The sequence below is a fragment of the Malurus melanocephalus genome, unplaced genomic scaffold, assembly GCF_030028575.1.
Source record: "Malurus melanocephalus ecotype Western Australia unplaced genomic scaffold, MMel_1.1 scaffold_74, whole genome shotgun sequence".
NCBI lineage: Eukaryota > Metazoa > Chordata > Aves > Passeriformes > Maluridae > Malurus > Malurus melanocephalus.
Genome location: NW_026623306.1, coordinates 1,667,076 through 1,683,465, shown reverse-complemented (window position 1 = coordinate 1,683,465; position 16,390 = coordinate 1,667,076). Strand labels below are relative to the sequence as shown.

General features: G+C 38.1%; 1 protein-coding gene across 5 annotated transcripts in view; it reads right to left on the bottom strand.

The window, feature by feature from the left end:
* The window catches only part of EPS15 (epidermal growth factor receptor pathway substrate 15), a 67,821-nt gene that overhangs the window by 11,935 nt on the left and 39,496 nt on the right, over positions 1 to 16,390 (bottom strand). For all 5 annotated transcript variants that reach the window (XM_057367044.1, XM_057367045.1, XM_057367048.1 and 2 more), the window contains 7 exons: positions 14,527 to 14,612; positions 9,153 to 9,225; positions 4,491 to 4,652; positions 3,644 to 3,841; positions 1,609 to 1,806; positions 973 to 1,047; positions 544 to 634 (listed from right to left, as the gene is read on the bottom strand). In XM_057367044.1, coding sequence (XP_057223027.1) covers positions 544 to 634; positions 973 to 1,047; positions 1,609 to 1,806; positions 3,644 to 3,841; positions 4,491 to 4,652; positions 9,153 to 9,225; positions 14,527 to 14,612 — 883 coding nt within the window. The remainder of the gene's footprint in view (positions 1 to 543; positions 635 to 972; positions 1,048 to 1,608; positions 1,807 to 3,643; positions 3,842 to 4,490; positions 4,653 to 9,152; positions 9,226 to 14,526; positions 14,613 to 16,390) is intronic.

The window sequence follows — 16,390 nt, the reverse complement described above, 5'->3', positions numbered from 1 at the left end:
AGTTCTTAAAATAAAGCCCAGCACTTCCACAAGACGAACAGATGGTGCAGTTCCACATTCCCTTGTTCTGAGAGCCAAACTCACCAGAAGTAGGGCACAGTCATTCACTGTGAGCCACCCACAGCCTCCCCACAGCACAGCACAGCACAGCACAGAGAACCCTCTGCTGACCCCTTTGTGGATTGGGGCTGTCAATCCCATTAGTGACACCACGGATATCACAAGTCTGCCCACACCTTTACAGCCAAAATGCCACCAGGGCAGGGCAGGGAGAGGCTGGGGAAAGAGAGGCTCTCAGGAAGAGCAGAGARGGAAAGGAGGAATTTTCAGAGCTCAATTTTCCCAGATCAAGGAAGGAGAAACACCCTGGAACTCTCATTTCTATCACTTCTATATTTGTAATGCTACTGCCTCCATGCTCCTGTCACTCAAACATCTTCAGATTTATTCTACAAAGAGCAGTTTCAAGGTGAAGATTAGTCTGATGTGTTCACAAAAGACCTGTTTCTGCAAATCTGCACTTAGGGAGAAACATCTACTTACTGCCAACAAAAGGGTCAGACTGGAAGAACTCTAAGCTGGCTTCAGAAACTAGATCAGGCAACGGATGAGATTCAGCATCGAATGGATCTTCCTGGGCATTGCAGACAGAGAGAAACGTATTAAATTTTTAAGACTTGCAGGATGGAAAACACTTATGTCATCTCCTGTTACCATTCAGTGGTTTCTTAAAGCTTAAAGCAAAGAGACAGCTGGAATTCTGTGTAATTCAGCAATGGAGATCCAAAATATTTCTAAACAACCTGCCTATTACATAACATGAAATGTTTTCAAGACATCACACTAAATAAAAATAGTGAGAAGTGACAATTATTTCTCTATTGTTTTATGACCATCATGCAAGCCTGAAACAGTTTAACCAGGATTTTTTTAAAACTTATTTTTTCCTCCCCCAAACCTGACCAAACTCACTTTTTTGGTAACAGTTGCAGCTGGTGTTTCTTTCTCTTCTACAACAGAGACTGCTGTTTCGGGACTATTCCTTATCTGTACAAGGATAAAAGCAATTCACCATAAATAAGTAAATACAAGACTGCACAATAAAATTTTAACTTTGAAACAGAACCACAGAATATACTAAAGGATACTTCAAGAGAGTCATACTTATTATAGCACATACTTTAGTGTACCATAAACCCTGTAAAAGTTTTAAAAAAATAAATCAATCATGAATCCACTGAAACATAAGGAAGAATATTTGAAGCAAGACAGTTTTAGATTTTTCTGTACTTTTCCTTATTCTSCTCTCGTTGTACCAAATGGAGACAGCTGCTCTCCTTTAATGTTAATTCTGCTATTCAACTTATGATAGTTTGCTTTGGAAATAAAAACAGAAAATATGTTATTGCCACTTTCCCGGCAAGCTAAAATTACCGCCTTTTCTCCTTAAGAACTTTCAGATATGTGGAAACACAGTCCCTCAGAAAAACACCMTGAAATTTCAGTTGTGCAAGTGTTTAAAAACATAATCAATCTTGCTACATTCTTAACTTATTCCAACTTCACAGCTGCAATGCATCGTGACCAAGCAGGCAAAACACTACTCACTGGAGACACAGAGTTTGTTTGTTCCTCTTCTGCTGTACTTTCTCTCTCAGCATTCTCATTAAGGTTTGCAKTTTCACTGCTGCTGTTGCTAAGACTAGAATGATCCACAGTTCCATTAACGAGTGTRCTATGGGGCTGAGAGTGCCAACTAAATTGGTTATTTTCCAGTTCTTTCAGCTCAAGAAGCTTTGTTTGCACCTGTAAACAGAAAAAAAATGTAGGTGCATCAGTATGGCAGCACATGGAAGACAGTAAATTACCATCCCCTCTTAAATATAAGGTGAGTGATAGATGCCTGAAAAGTCTATTTTCAAAAGCAAATATAATAAAAACCAGTTCTGTCAATCAAAGGGTGAAATTTGAAAGATAAGCAAGATGTAGATGTGCATTGTGATTGGAGGACACATCTTTCACCAGGAAGAAGACTGACACTGGCAACACCAAGTCTCGTTGCTTTGTTGCTACTCAAACTCCTAAGAAAATTTGCAAAGGTTTCAGGGTTTTGTCGTTTGTTTGGTTTTGCTGGTGAGTTTTGGTTGGGGTTTTTTTCCTTATTTTTGCTTCCAGTTGGGTTTTTTTTTTGTGTGCATGTATGTGTGGTTTGGGTTTTTTTCTAATTACATGTTTGCAATTTCCTTAAACTCGAAATCTAAGATAGCTTTTTCAGAATTCTCATCTTCCAAGAAGGAACACTACAAATTCATTATCATCTCCCACATGACTTCTGAAGTCTACAAAAGCCAAGTGCATCTTCCTAAGCAGACACTTACACTCACATGCTATTATTTCAGCAATATTCTTAATGCAGTGTCTTACAGCAAAGATTTACAACCAAGCTGTCAGTTAGGAAGGAATTACTGGATTTGGCAGATTATGCAAAAGAATAAACTTAGTTCAGATATCTAAATACCTCTGAACTCTGCTAGGTCAGTCACCTAGTAAGAGTTTCTGGGGTGTCAGCAAAGACACCACCAGGTATCTTTCAAATTAACTGACCTCAGACCAGCCATTAGATAATCTAACCTGGATCCTTATTTGTGAGTCAAGAGCAATAAAATCAGCAGTACTGTTATAAAATCTAGTAAAAAAATGTCAGTGGTACACTCAAGCATAACCACTTATTTTATCAGTCTCACAACTGTTCATGACAAGCATCTCTTGCCAACATAAAAACACTGAAATAGTATAACCTTCTCTCTACCTGTGATGAATGATGAAAAAAATCAAATAGTTCACTTTGTTTCTAAAACRAAAAGCCATYTTTAAAAATTGTGSATGTTATAAGATGGGGTTAGCAAGTTACAGATGTGAACTGCATGAAATGACCGACCCAAAAGTCAGTCGTTTCTGGGGTTCAAAGGTAGGCTTTGCCCTTTGTTTTCAACTTGGTATCAGTGTGAGTGGTTCATACATAACACAGCTGGCAACAGGGAAGGAGAACCATGAGGAAAGGGTGTGCAAGCTCATGCATCACTGAGGTAATAACAAATCACTGATTACACAGAGAAACTGAAAATGTTCCATGCAACAGCAGCCMCTTCAAAGCACAGGGCTCTCTGCTTCTCAGTGTCTCATCTCAGCCCAATTTCTTCTTACATCCACCTTACTATCAGCCTTCAACAATGCACTTAGTAAATGTTATCAGTAATTTTATACCAACAACTTCAATTAAAGAATAGTGAGAGAATGCCCCAGGCCATAGCTAAGSATGAAAACTTAAATAACTACTGGACACAGAGAATTTAAGTCTGCATTATCCACTTTCCATTCATTACATTATGAATTATTCATGGAGTAGAATGACTTAATTCCTTTTCTTAATAAACTTGGAGAAAGATCATGAAGTATCTTGAGCAGCTCAAGTCAGCCTCTAAAAATCTTAACAACTACTAGCACAGAACACATGTGTGAGTAACTAARGAATGAGCAAACAGTGAAGAAAAAAGGAAACTACGCCTTCCCCTTAAGWCAAACCACACTAAAGGTTGCCAGCTCAAAATATTTTTGGGGGGGTGGGTCTTTCACACTGCCTTACTGAATTGATTTCCTGTTGTGAATCCTGCAGATGTTGCTGAAGAGGTCCCAGCTGTGCTTTCCCCGACTCTATGCAATGCTCAAGCTCTGCAGTTTCTTGCTGCAGGCGACTCAGCTCCTCTTGGGCTTTGGTCAGTTCATCCTCATATGCTGAAATCTTTGATTCCTGGCTTGTTATTTCAGCCTTCAGCATGGCAATCTAAAACATGAACAATATTTCAAGTGAAAAAAAAAACAAAAAACCAAACGACCAAAACCCACACCCAAAACCCCAAACATTTCTAAACACATCCAAATACTATTCTTTATGACCAGAAAAGTAAAAATCTCATAGCCATTGCWGAGATTATAGATCATACCCAAATGAACAGCTAATTCTCTATTGGTCTCAATTAGAACAGAGTATTTTAGATGTTTTTCTGACCAACACAGATATTTCCAACACTGAAAAGATAATTTCAGACATTAAAGAAATACAACAGCTTTATGTTAAGAAAAATTGCATAAGATTTTTTTTTAACCACTAAGAAATCAGTCCCAGTAATTAGTGCTTCTAATTACATTTATATTGTATCATAATTCTGCTAACTGTTTGCTCTAAACCTTATTTGTGTGCAAGTACATCTCAGTATGTTTGTTGACAGGCTGATACTAAATTAGGGAGACTGAAGTGACTGATGTATTCCCTATGCTCTGCTGGTCACAAAACCTTGACACTCTGAAGTGTCAAGAAGAGGCTATTTATTCATTAAAGCTTTTTCCCCTCCCCAACCACTGTAACTCTGCAAGGCCAAGTTCTTCAAAACAAGGCATTTACTCTTCCAAGGGCCTTGGCCACCAGACCTTACCAAATGGGCCTCCTCTGCACACTTCTGCCTGATGTCATTAAGTTGTTCTTCCAACTTGGCCTTCTGCTCATCAAGATCATTAAGGGTTTCCTGTGCTTCCTGTTTCTGAGCTTGCAGCTTTTGCAGATTACTGCTCTCCCGCTTGACTTCATCCTGGAGATCCTGAAATAAAACACATCAGCTTTACATTTGCTCCCCCTYTCACCCTAACCACTAAATTCCGCAGCACAAACTGCGGTGCTAACCCAGATTTCAAAGTACCAACAAATCATCTTCCAGAACCCAGCACGGATACCAGACAAGCAAATATTCTCAGATTCTAATTCAAAGACATAAAAATAATCAGGTTGCTTGCATTTGTTTTTCTTCAGTAGAACAAATCTCACTGAAGTATGGAGGACCATGCATCAACACACAGATTAACGGTTTTCCTCACAGAAAGCTCAGGGTTTCATTTTGAATCTTGAAGTTGTTTTTATTCAGGCTGTTGCAGTGTCTCTGTCCTGAGTTTTAGCACCATGTTTTACTGAGTTTTTATCAAGAMCTGTTGSAATGAGTCCAGAGAAGTCCATGAAAATGGTCAGAAGCTGGAGCACCTCTGTTATCAAGACAGGCTGAGAAACCTGGGGTTGTTCACCCTGGAGAAGTGAAGAATCCAGGGAGATCTTAAAAGGCCCTTCCAGGAACTAAAAGGGGCTTACAGGAAAGYTGGAAAATGACTTTTTATCAGGCTGTGGAGTTACAGGACATGGGGGATTGGCTTCACACTGACAGAGAGCAGGTTTAGATGAGGAAGAAGGTAAAAAATCCTTCTTTTTGAGGGTGGTGAGGCCCTGGCAAAGGTTGCTCAGAGAAGCTGTGGCTGCCCCATCCCTGGAGGTGTCCAAGGCCAAGTTGGACAGGGCTTGGAGTGACCTGGTCTGGTGGAAGRTGTCCCTGCCCATGGCAGGGGGTTGGAACTGAATGATCTTTAAGATCCCTTCCAGCCCAAACCATTCTGTGATTCTATGATAATAAAAATTCTTTATCCTGCTCCTTCCCCCTTCAAAAAACACATGATCAAAAATAGGAACTGGTTTTTGGAGCACAGTGAAAGACCATTCACCCAAATGCACTCCTGCCACTAATTCTGCAAAGATCAGCCAAAAACTTATTTTCTGTGTACCACTATGAGTACATTTCATACCCAACAATATGGATTTTGATTTATGTCTTGTGTTCTAACTACATTAAGTAGCATCATAAAATAATTAGTTCCTTTCTGAGCAACAGGAATGGTTATACTTCAACAAGCTGCAGAGATAACACTGAAAAACATGTCAAGAAAAGAAATTAGGAAGAAAAAAGAATCGTCAAAGTCAAGAGGAAGAGATAATRCATGGAGATCAAAMAGKATTAATACAAAAGGAAAAGTATTARATGAAAAGAGAAGATTGCAGCCTTTTTGAGAAAATATGGCAATTGAAGGAAGAATCATCAACAACAGTAAAAAATGAACACAGATTAAAAAAAATTAAGGGGCCCAAGAAAACAAGCAGATACGAAATTCTGATTAGATCCTACATTTATGTGCTGCTCTAAGCTACAATCCTGCTCTCCTTTCCTAGGGGTGTTTTGTTTGGGTTCTTTGTGGTGAGGGARATGGTTTATCCATGTGTTGTGTGCTAACACCTCCACGTAACGAGGACAAAAAGCCAGATAGAAATAGAAAGGCATATGGTGCAGCAGTCAGATGCTGGGGAATTAGGTAACCTCAAGACAACTGGAGGATTACCCAAAGATACATCACAGATGCTTTTATGTAAAAAAAATCAACCCAGAAACCAAGCAAAAAAAGCCCCAGAAAACAAACCAACATTAAACAAAACCCCAGACCGCCTCCCCAAACAAAATTTGAATTTTTGTAAGAGTGTGTGACKGATATATAGCAGTCAGACTGGGAGAAATACCAATTATTTCTAACCCATGAGAGAAAAAACAGCGCACACACAAAAAGCTCTTAGAGCAGCTTCTAACTTGGATAACTGGGACACTCTTGATCCATTCATTTTTGAAAAGCAAGGATCAGCTGACACTTAACACAAGCAGTGGAGGAAAAAAGTAACAGCTTAAAGAGACTTCAGCCTCCTTTTTCCAAAAGGAAGCAAGAATTCACATCCACACAAGCTAAATATAGATCATCTCCACTTTTATCTGTCCTAGGCACAGCAGTAGAGAAGCACTGAAGAGATCTAACTAAGCCTGATGGCTCCCAGAAGGAAAAAGAGGAAAAAAAAAAAATCAATCAAACCCAAAACCTAATGCACACATGGACCTAACCATTCCAAAACTAAAGGCTGAAGTAGATACAATACACTGAAATACTCAAAAGATACCTCTTCATGAAGTAAACCAGGTTCCAATTAAGCTTCAATTTCAAAGAACACCCTCAGCATAGAAGCATCATCTTAATATTCAAGCACTGAATGAGATTCTGTATGAAAACCACTAAGATATTTGAGGTGTTACACACTGGCATTCTGATGGTAATAACAATCCTTGTGTGAGATTTATGATCATTGTAACTCTTCATGCCAGTACAGTGTAGGATAAGGAATGTTTAGGAATCTCTATTTCCACGGACAATGTATTTATTAGTTTGCCAGCCAGCACTTCCCAGTACAACTCATGTGTTAAGTCTGAAAAAGGACTGGAAAGTAAAACTTCACTGACTTTCTAATGGCATTGGTGCACTGCAATAAAGAAAGAAAATCCAGTGCTGGGAGGGATACTCAAGAGCATGTAACTTTGAAGAACTGGTATTTTAACAAGCACATWAATCCCCATCATTATGCTGTCTTCCTTGCAAATATTTCTTTGCTTTTCAGTACCTATTTATATAGTACAGAAATTATTTTATAGAAAAAAAAAGCTGTTATTCTTGCCCTCCTCCTATACAAATCAGTTTGATTGATCACTGACCATGGATATATTTGAGATTACAATTTGTGTCCATGGAAGGAATTCCAGTATCAGAAACCCTGAAGTGCGATGCCACAAAACCAACCTGAAGCAAGGAGGCAGGTTAGAGCAAACTGGTTTTGTACAGCATCTTTAGAAATGTCCCCATTAGAACAAAACCAGAAGAAAAAAGCATGARGCAAAGATATCTTTAGTCTGTCACATTATTCTCTGAAGTCCTACAAAGTTTGTTGAAACAACASTCAGGAATAAGAAAAGGTAAAAGGCCACCAGCTTAAATAGACGCTGCAGCCATTTCCTGTTTGATCCTGGAGGTTTCTCATTTTTCTGACAAGCCAATAATAGATTGTTTCTTTTCTGCAGACTGACAGAACTCTGTAACTATATTTAACAAATAGCYTGTGTGAGCACTAACAGGTTAAAGACCTGAGACAGCTGCTTCCAACAGCCCTGCTCAGGATACACTCAGGGGATTCTGCGATGCTGYGCCGATCAAACACACACAGATGACACTGGAACATTCAAGGGAAGGGTTTTRTCAAGCTTTACAAACCTTCTGTGCAAAGGCACCAGAGAACTCAACCCTCACATGAGCACACAGAAGACACCAACAAAATCATATTGTGTGCAAAGCCAGGAACACCCCTGAGAATTGTATTTGTGAGAACAGTGTGAAAAGGAATCTGCAGGGTGGGGAGGAGAATGACTGTGGAGCACAGGCAGGGGCAACTTCCACACGCATTCCTGCAGCTGCTGGAGCTGCTGCCAGCCTGACCAACAGGCCAGCATCTGATTATCTCCTCAAAGGTCACACTATTAATTATCCTCCAGGCTTCAAAGATATTAAATAGCCAAGCACAAAATTCACAACTCTTGTAACACATTAGCTCCATTTCAGCCCAAGWGAAATTGAAATGCAGAAATCCTGCACTATTTGCTTTTAAATAAAGATTGTGGAAAATAATAGATTCTTAAGTTAAATTTAGAAATAAATATAAATGGTCAGATATCACACTGAAGATTTTTTTTTAAACACCAACTTAAAATTTAATTGAAATATTGCTTTGTAATATTTAATTCAGAGCTTGGCTGCACCCTAAACACCGATGCTGACTGCATAATTTTTAACACCTGCAAAACACTTGTAAATTTAAATTTTCCAATAKTCTAGAAATTAAATATCTTCTTTCAAATAAAAATCAAGAGATTATTTTTATTCACTTATATTAGGCAAAATTAACTTCAGGCAACATTTTTCCCAAGCTGGTAATTACTGTGCCTCTTAAGAAGCAGACCTATACACAAGCCCTTTTAATTCAGCCACTTAAGTTTATTAATTTATTTACAGTGCTGTAATGTCCTCTTTAGTTTTAATTACACAGTAAATAGACTTGCTTAAAAAAAACTTAAGAAAAAAAGAAGTAAAAAGATCTATTTTTTAAAAATATTCTTCATTTAAACCACCATGCAGGCTATATAACCTATAGGAGCTTGCATACTTATATAAATATAACATAAATACACACCTACACCAACCCAAAATTATACAGAAAATACACTTCAAAGTACATTCTTTTCTTACCCACCAATATTACTTGCTTTTCACTGGATAAGTGACATGATCTAGAGACTCAGTAATCCCACTGTCATTAAAACAGCACATGGTGCARTATCAGGTGTCTGAACAGTAATTTTATTTACCTGGACCTCACTTGTCCTCTGCTTGATGGCATCTTCTTTCTCCTTCAGGTCTTGCTCTACATTATTCTTTTCCCTGGAAGACCAGCAAACAATGCAAGAATACTTAAGAACATCAGCTACAGCAGGTACAGTTATCCAGCCCCCTAAGCCTGTATCTCTCTTTAAATACATAGTGAAACATGAAACACAAAAGATGTAAGGGATTTCTGCCTTCCAAATTATTTACAAGACAGAAGCCCACAGAAGCATTCTGCATAAACCCCCCTGTCTTTCCACCAAGTGCACTCCAGTGATAAGAATGGCTCAAAAATGGAAGGGGGCGGAAGGCAGAAATCAATGAAATACTGTCTCCAGTGATCTCACTGTTGCTATGGAGCACTTGTCTAATGAAAACTGCTAGGAAAAGTGGGAGGGATTGCATCAGATTCCATCTCTTAACCCCTGCAAACACAGCGATGCCGTGCTCCCAGCAGCCAGGGAGCATTCCCACGGGCCAGTGGAGCCCATTAATGCCCTTTGCCTGTCAGATTTTGGATACATCTGTTGGGAAGCTCAGGCAGGAGCAGGAAGGTTTGGCTGGGCTTGCAGGAATCATGATCTGCTCAGACACTCCACACCGAGTGATTTGCTGTGTCATATCAAGCCTGCCTCTACAGACATTTATTCAACTTCAAGTGACTGCTGATGACAGGGGAATTATCATCAATAAATTCTCATCAGTCAGACATAATAATAGCTTTAAGAAAGAGAAAAAACCCATACAAATCAGAAGTGTTCCTGTAATAAAAAAAATCACGAGTGTTTCTCTCTAGACAGCATATGGAATCTTTCCTCCTTTCACAGAGGCAGACAAACTTAAGTGTTACAGTTTTTACACAATCTTCAGTAGATATTTACTTTCATAAAGRTTCTGTTAATAAACCAACACACACACTAAAAGTTAGAATTTGAACAAYGAACCTAACATTTCTAAATGAAATACCATAATGAAAAGCTATCAGATTATATTACTGGAATATATTGAAATTAAGAAACTTCCTATTTTAATAGCAGCAGATTGTTAGTCAATCTGAAACTATTAATTTTAGTATTTACCCTTACTTAATACGCAAGAAAGCATTTCKGTGTCCAAAATAAAGCAGTTCTACTCTAAGTTCTCTTTACTCAAGCTGAGAAAGTTTTGTTTACTGAGAACCATACACAATGGAAAACACAAAGAACCCAAATGTCAGATCTTAAATGAACATTTGCTCTGACAAATAATTACTATGGATTATACTCTGCTATTACTTTTCTCATTATCTCATTAAAGAGCAACTTCCTTATTATGCCCAAAGGGAAAGTTTAAACGGAAGGAAGAAGAAAGATGTGGAAAGAAGGACTTTGAAGAACAAGGCTATTTATTCTGTTGAATGTGATCCTTCAAGTTATATAAAATTCCTCACTCTCCATTCTTCAGAAACTGGAAATTCTAAAATAATCTTTACCTTTTCAATCACAGCTCTAGCACACTCCTCTACCCCCAAAAAACACCTGTAGCATAGTGGTACTCAGAGATCTAAAGCATTGCAAGACAGGGTTGAAACAAGCTCTGTTGCTTTGGCTTCCAYAACTTTTTGTGAACAAAGGTCTCAATAAAACACTTCTACAGATCTATGTACAAATCAGGCYGAAAAATACCTTCAAGCCCTCCAACACCCATCAAATACAGCAAACACTAAACATATTCTTCCTGACTGACAATAAAAGAGAATAGGAAAACAAATGCTTGTTATTTTCCCTTCTCGGGTGGGAAAACTGAGCAAGAATTAGAACTTCAAGAAGATATGTATGGTTAATATACAGCCCTTCCACATTACAGTCACTGATGTGCCTAAGAGACTGTCAGAGATGCAAATCACTTCCTTTGTATTTCAACTCAAGCCAGGTACCTAAATCCTTGCAATCTGGACTAAGCAACAGGATACAACACCCACCCACYGGCACTTCCATGAGCCAAATCAGAGCACAAACAATGAATTGGAAAGAATCAAGTGAAAGAAGTATTGTCAGGCAGAACAAGAAAAGCTTAGGCAGCAGACTCAGGCAAAGGAAAACAAGCTGAGTGTATATAGTCTGCACATAACACAACCCCTCCTCCCCCCAGAAATGCCTCTTTGTTTCAAAGAAAAGACAACACAGACCTACTTAATTCACTAATTCTTCTGAATGCCTCCAATTCTTTTACAAACTATCTGGTATGCCCCTGTAGGAATGCTCAGCAACTGAAAGAACCAAAAACAAGTAAGAAAATTGATTTATTGGATATGACAGATTTCCTGGATCGTGAAGTCCCTTACTACATCCAAAAAACAACCCAAAAAGAACTGTGGTCTTGCCAACAAAGGACACTTGTAACCAACTCAAGTCAATTTTTGAAAGCAATACAATTTCCCTATGCATTTTAATACGTTGGGAGAACCTCATATCAAATAAACTAAAAGCAGTGACTAATAGATGGTTTCTCCCATGCAGATACTTCATGATTTAGTAAATCCCTAAATTTAACACCAATTTGTGAATGGAATAATTTATAAAATGGAGCCAGCACATTGCAAATATTTGTCACAGCTGAGAACTGCAAAGTCCATGTGTCAGCAGAGGCGTTCAAGCCAAAGACTCAGTCCTGGCCAGGCTGAATCACCTTAGGTATAAAAGCACAAAAATCATAGCTCTTTTCCATAATAAGATGATGACTACTCACAGAACTGGTAGCATTACCTACTCTCACTCTTGTCCAGTATTTCTTATTTTCACATACATTTGTAGTTTTGGGAACTCTAATATAGTAGTACTTCAGTTTGGCAATASCAGAAAACATGCCAAGGGTTTACCTTGTTTCTTCTAACATTTGTTACCCTCAACCTCTTCAGCTGCAACAGCTCAGTTACTTCCAAACCAGAGGTTAGAAGAAATTTTCTATCCTACATTAAAATTCTTTGCTTTGCTAAGTTGATGCAGATCTCTGAAATCTGAAATAAAGGTTATGGCAGGGAGAGATTGTCCTGTTTTTCTGSGGGATGTTTTGCTCTTTCACTGCTGTTGAGAGACCAATTTACAAGATTTCTGGTCCTTTTAATTGGATTTATAATTCAAGAAACAATTTAAGCGCTGCAATCCAGCATATGTGAAGGATGACATCTCTGGTGAGATGTTCCAAGTTAAGCTCAACTACTTCACATGCTTCAAGAGGAATGCAGCATTGGTAAAGCTTGAAAAAAGTCCGTGGATTTGTGGATATTGGCTAACTTTGAATGCAAGGAAGCAAAACTGGGTTTGTTGGGGAAGAAAAAGGTTTTATGGCTTGAAAAACAGTATTAAGAACATCTGGTCCAGCCTCCCATAATGCTGATCAAAAAAAGCTTCAAATAGCTTTCTAAAAATACAGTGCAACTGAAACAGAATTTAGAGACAGGAGTGCTAACAGGCTCAAAATGATGCAGATTCCACAATGTCCCAAGGAAAATCATTCCCCCCCACCAGAGGAAAATTATCCTCCCTAATAAGGGCTCTGAGTTTTATTCTTCAACTGATCCTCGGCCTCCACCTTCCTGACACTGTATTTATCAAATTAAGATTAACAAAACTATTGGCTACCAGACATCTTTCCCGCACAAACTGCTGAGCCACAAAGACATCATCTCTCCATTCWTTGTAGAGTCTCCTCTAAAGCTGTTTTCCACACATTGTCATTCTTTTGGCCATTTCCTCTCCTGGTTTTTGTTTTTTTTATGAAGTGTACTTCAAAAATAGATTCAATTTCTATTACTGGGTTTCGGAAATGCAGCTCTTGGACACTTCTCAATGGAATCACAGACTAGAATTCTTACATATTGAGTCTGACAGCTGAACAATCTATCTTGTTTAATAATGAACAAAAATAACTTCAGTTTGAATTACATTTTTATATGACAGCTATCAAATCTGAAAGTGTACTTCACTATTAAAACAGAAATGWGAATTCACTAAGATGAAGCTTCCTACATTTGCCACATTGTTAACCCCATTCTGTTCTGAACCTATAAATCATACTAAAGTAAATTTCCCCTTTCTAAAAATAAATCATAATAGTTGTTGCCCTTACCCCCTCTTAAAGAATTAAACATAATTTCATTTTAAATAATTGTCAATGTATATTTTCCACTGAAAAAAATGGAGGCAATGACTTTTCAAAGGTCACGGTTCCTTCACACCTCATAGTAAGAAAAGAAACYAAGACTTAAACAGCCTGGCTTGCACGTTAGGCTGCAAGCCCACCTACTGAAAACCAACTTCATCTAAAAATTCATGCCAGCCAACAATTTAYCTCCCTCTAAGATACCAACAGAAAATATACACAGTCACAAATCATATTTAGGTTAATAAATTTGAGTGTCCAAAACTGGAATTAATATAACCTAAGGAACAGCGGAGACAGAGCAGAGAAGTAAGGAGGCAGTGGGAGTAATGAGAGAACAAGCAAGTGAAGTGAAAAAATATTTATGCATTTAGGAAACAGACTGTGCTCTGACACACTGCCAAGTTAAATCCTTCCCACAAGTGACATGAATTAGAGAGGCAGATTTCATAATGACAAAGCACCCTCACTTAAAGAACAGAATTTACTGTTCTTAATAGAATTTTTGGTAGATTTATGATAGTAACAAGAAAAACACTGAAKAAAAATACTTGCTGTCTCAAGAGCATGACAAAGATTATAGAAAATATATGAATTTGATTTTCTTAGTCACTTGAAGTCATCTTAATTACCTTAGAAATAATTAATGGAACCCAAGGGTCTGCAGACATCAAAACAATTTTTCTCAGTCCAGCAGTTTACTACACAGAGGAAAAGCATGCCCATCTTTACCATCATTGAACCCTAGCAGAGGTCCATGCACAATCATCCTCCCACTCCCTATCATGCATAATTACTGATCTTTTCCATCTCACTTCCTTACTGCCACCAGAAACAAGTCCTTAGAATTCCCTCCACAAATAAAAGACAACTGACACCGATCTATGCACGGTTCCAGCACCCTAAAGATGTGTTCCATTCAAATCTGCCAGTAAAGATGAGCAATGGAGAACATTTCCATCTCAGGATGCTGAGATAGACAGCTCTCTGAATCACACCCTGAAAACACAAGGGACAGACCCTTCACAGTCCTGCTGTCATTAAGTGCACTCATGTGAGTGAGCAGAGAGCAGAGGTGTCACACAGTACTGCAGACGTGCTGACCCTTTATTTAGCAAAGCAGACAATTACCACTTGCTTTTCTCTTATGTACTGAACTGGTTTTTAAAAAACAGTAAATAGCACAACTGAATCCAAAGCTATTCCTCTGTTACATACCTCTGCAGGTCCACAATTTCATTGTTTAAYGTATCAAGTTCTTTAATTGCAGAAAAATCTGCTACAGAGTTCGGTCCTTGAGTATTCTGAAAGATAAAAAATAAATACTGTTAGTCTAGAGCTTATGCTGTCCAGCTACTACATTCACTTTACTTTTTGTGGCAACATGAGCTATCCTCTTGTAACAACTGCTGGCAGCGTTGTATTTCAAACCTTCAATCTTAGAAACCCCGGAACAATACAGATGCTGCATCAGCAGAACATGACATGCAGCCAAAGCATGGAGAGAGTTCAATGCAAAGAGAGTTTGTCTCCTGTAAACCCTTGAAGACACCTTCCACAAAGGCACAGGACTACCTGAACATATACAAAAACACAGAATCTTGTTCTAAAATGAGATTTATCTTACAGCTAATGTTCAGTTGGTTTTCTAGCATTCATTTGAAAGAAGTTTGCTTACTACTTTTATATTTCTTCACCTTGGTGATCCTCACATTGCAGAGCACAGACACTGATTTGCAAGGCTTTAAAGGATACTGAGCACATTAACACAGAGTACTCAATGCAACTTTGATAAAACCAAGTCACAAGGTAACCTACACCAATGAGTTCCCATTTACCTTATGTCTTTATAAGACAATGACTGTAATATAAATGATTTGTTTCCAAAAAAGTACACATAAATGGGTAGAGAACAAATGCTGAAGACAGAAATTAGCAAATGCTGTAATTATTCTTCTGTGCCTTGTCACAACRTGAACATGCTTAGAAAGCAACAGCCACTGTAGCTACCTCCTATGAATACATCAGTTCTTTCGAGTCTTGAGTAAAGTCATCCAGGACAAACACAACATTCAGAAGACAAGCATAYACATATAATTAAAAAAGGCAAGTGACACCCCCAAAATAACACAGAAGTTTTTAAATGCTGAAGTTTCTCTGCAGACAAATCATGACATTATTAACCATGTGCTTACTTAAACTGGAAAAGGAAAATAACCAAGAGCCATGAACACCTAAACTGTGAGAACACCATGGCTGAGATTATTATTCAGCAGAGCTACAGAACATCAACACATATTTTACTAGCACAAATGGTATGAACCGGGAATTAAAAAAACCAAAAAAACAACAAAACCAACCATACAGCTATTCTTAAACTAGTTAGTGTACAGCTTCTTAAACAGGCAAACTATCAATGATGATGTTGAATTCTGTTCTACAGGAATTACACAGGARTTTTGCAGAGTTGAATGGGAGTTTTTACTTCTCCTAGGACAGAGATAGAAGGAAGACACGGAACTATAAGCTGCAAGTAAAATTTTTTCCAGGCCTTCCTCTCTCACCAATTATTCTGCACACTAATGTCAGCATCAAATTTGAGGAAAAYGTAGTTCAAGCTTATTTTCAGTCGTTCAGAAGAACTGGTGTGGGAGAAGAACATAAAAGCCAACACTTTTCAGCTTCAAGATACATGTTAAAAAGAACAGAAATCAGAACCATAGGATGCCATTTACYACACTGAAACTTGCATGCAAACAGCACCTTCAGATTTTAACTCAAAGATATAACAAATGGAAATTCCCATCAAAATTCTTTGAGAGGACCTTACATAGAAGTTTAATTGCTATGGCTTGTAATACAAGTGGTGACTATAAACAGTTCTAGGTAAAGAAACATAGCAATCATTTTAAACCACAATGGAATACCGTTTYACTTACTGGTATTTCTGCTACCACCTCTACATCAGTCAATTCAGTAGATGAAGCCTAAGTTGGTCTTTGGTTTTTTTTTTCCACAACCTAAGCCACACCACATCAACAAAACCAGCAAAACCCTATCTCTACCTACTGCTCTTATCCTT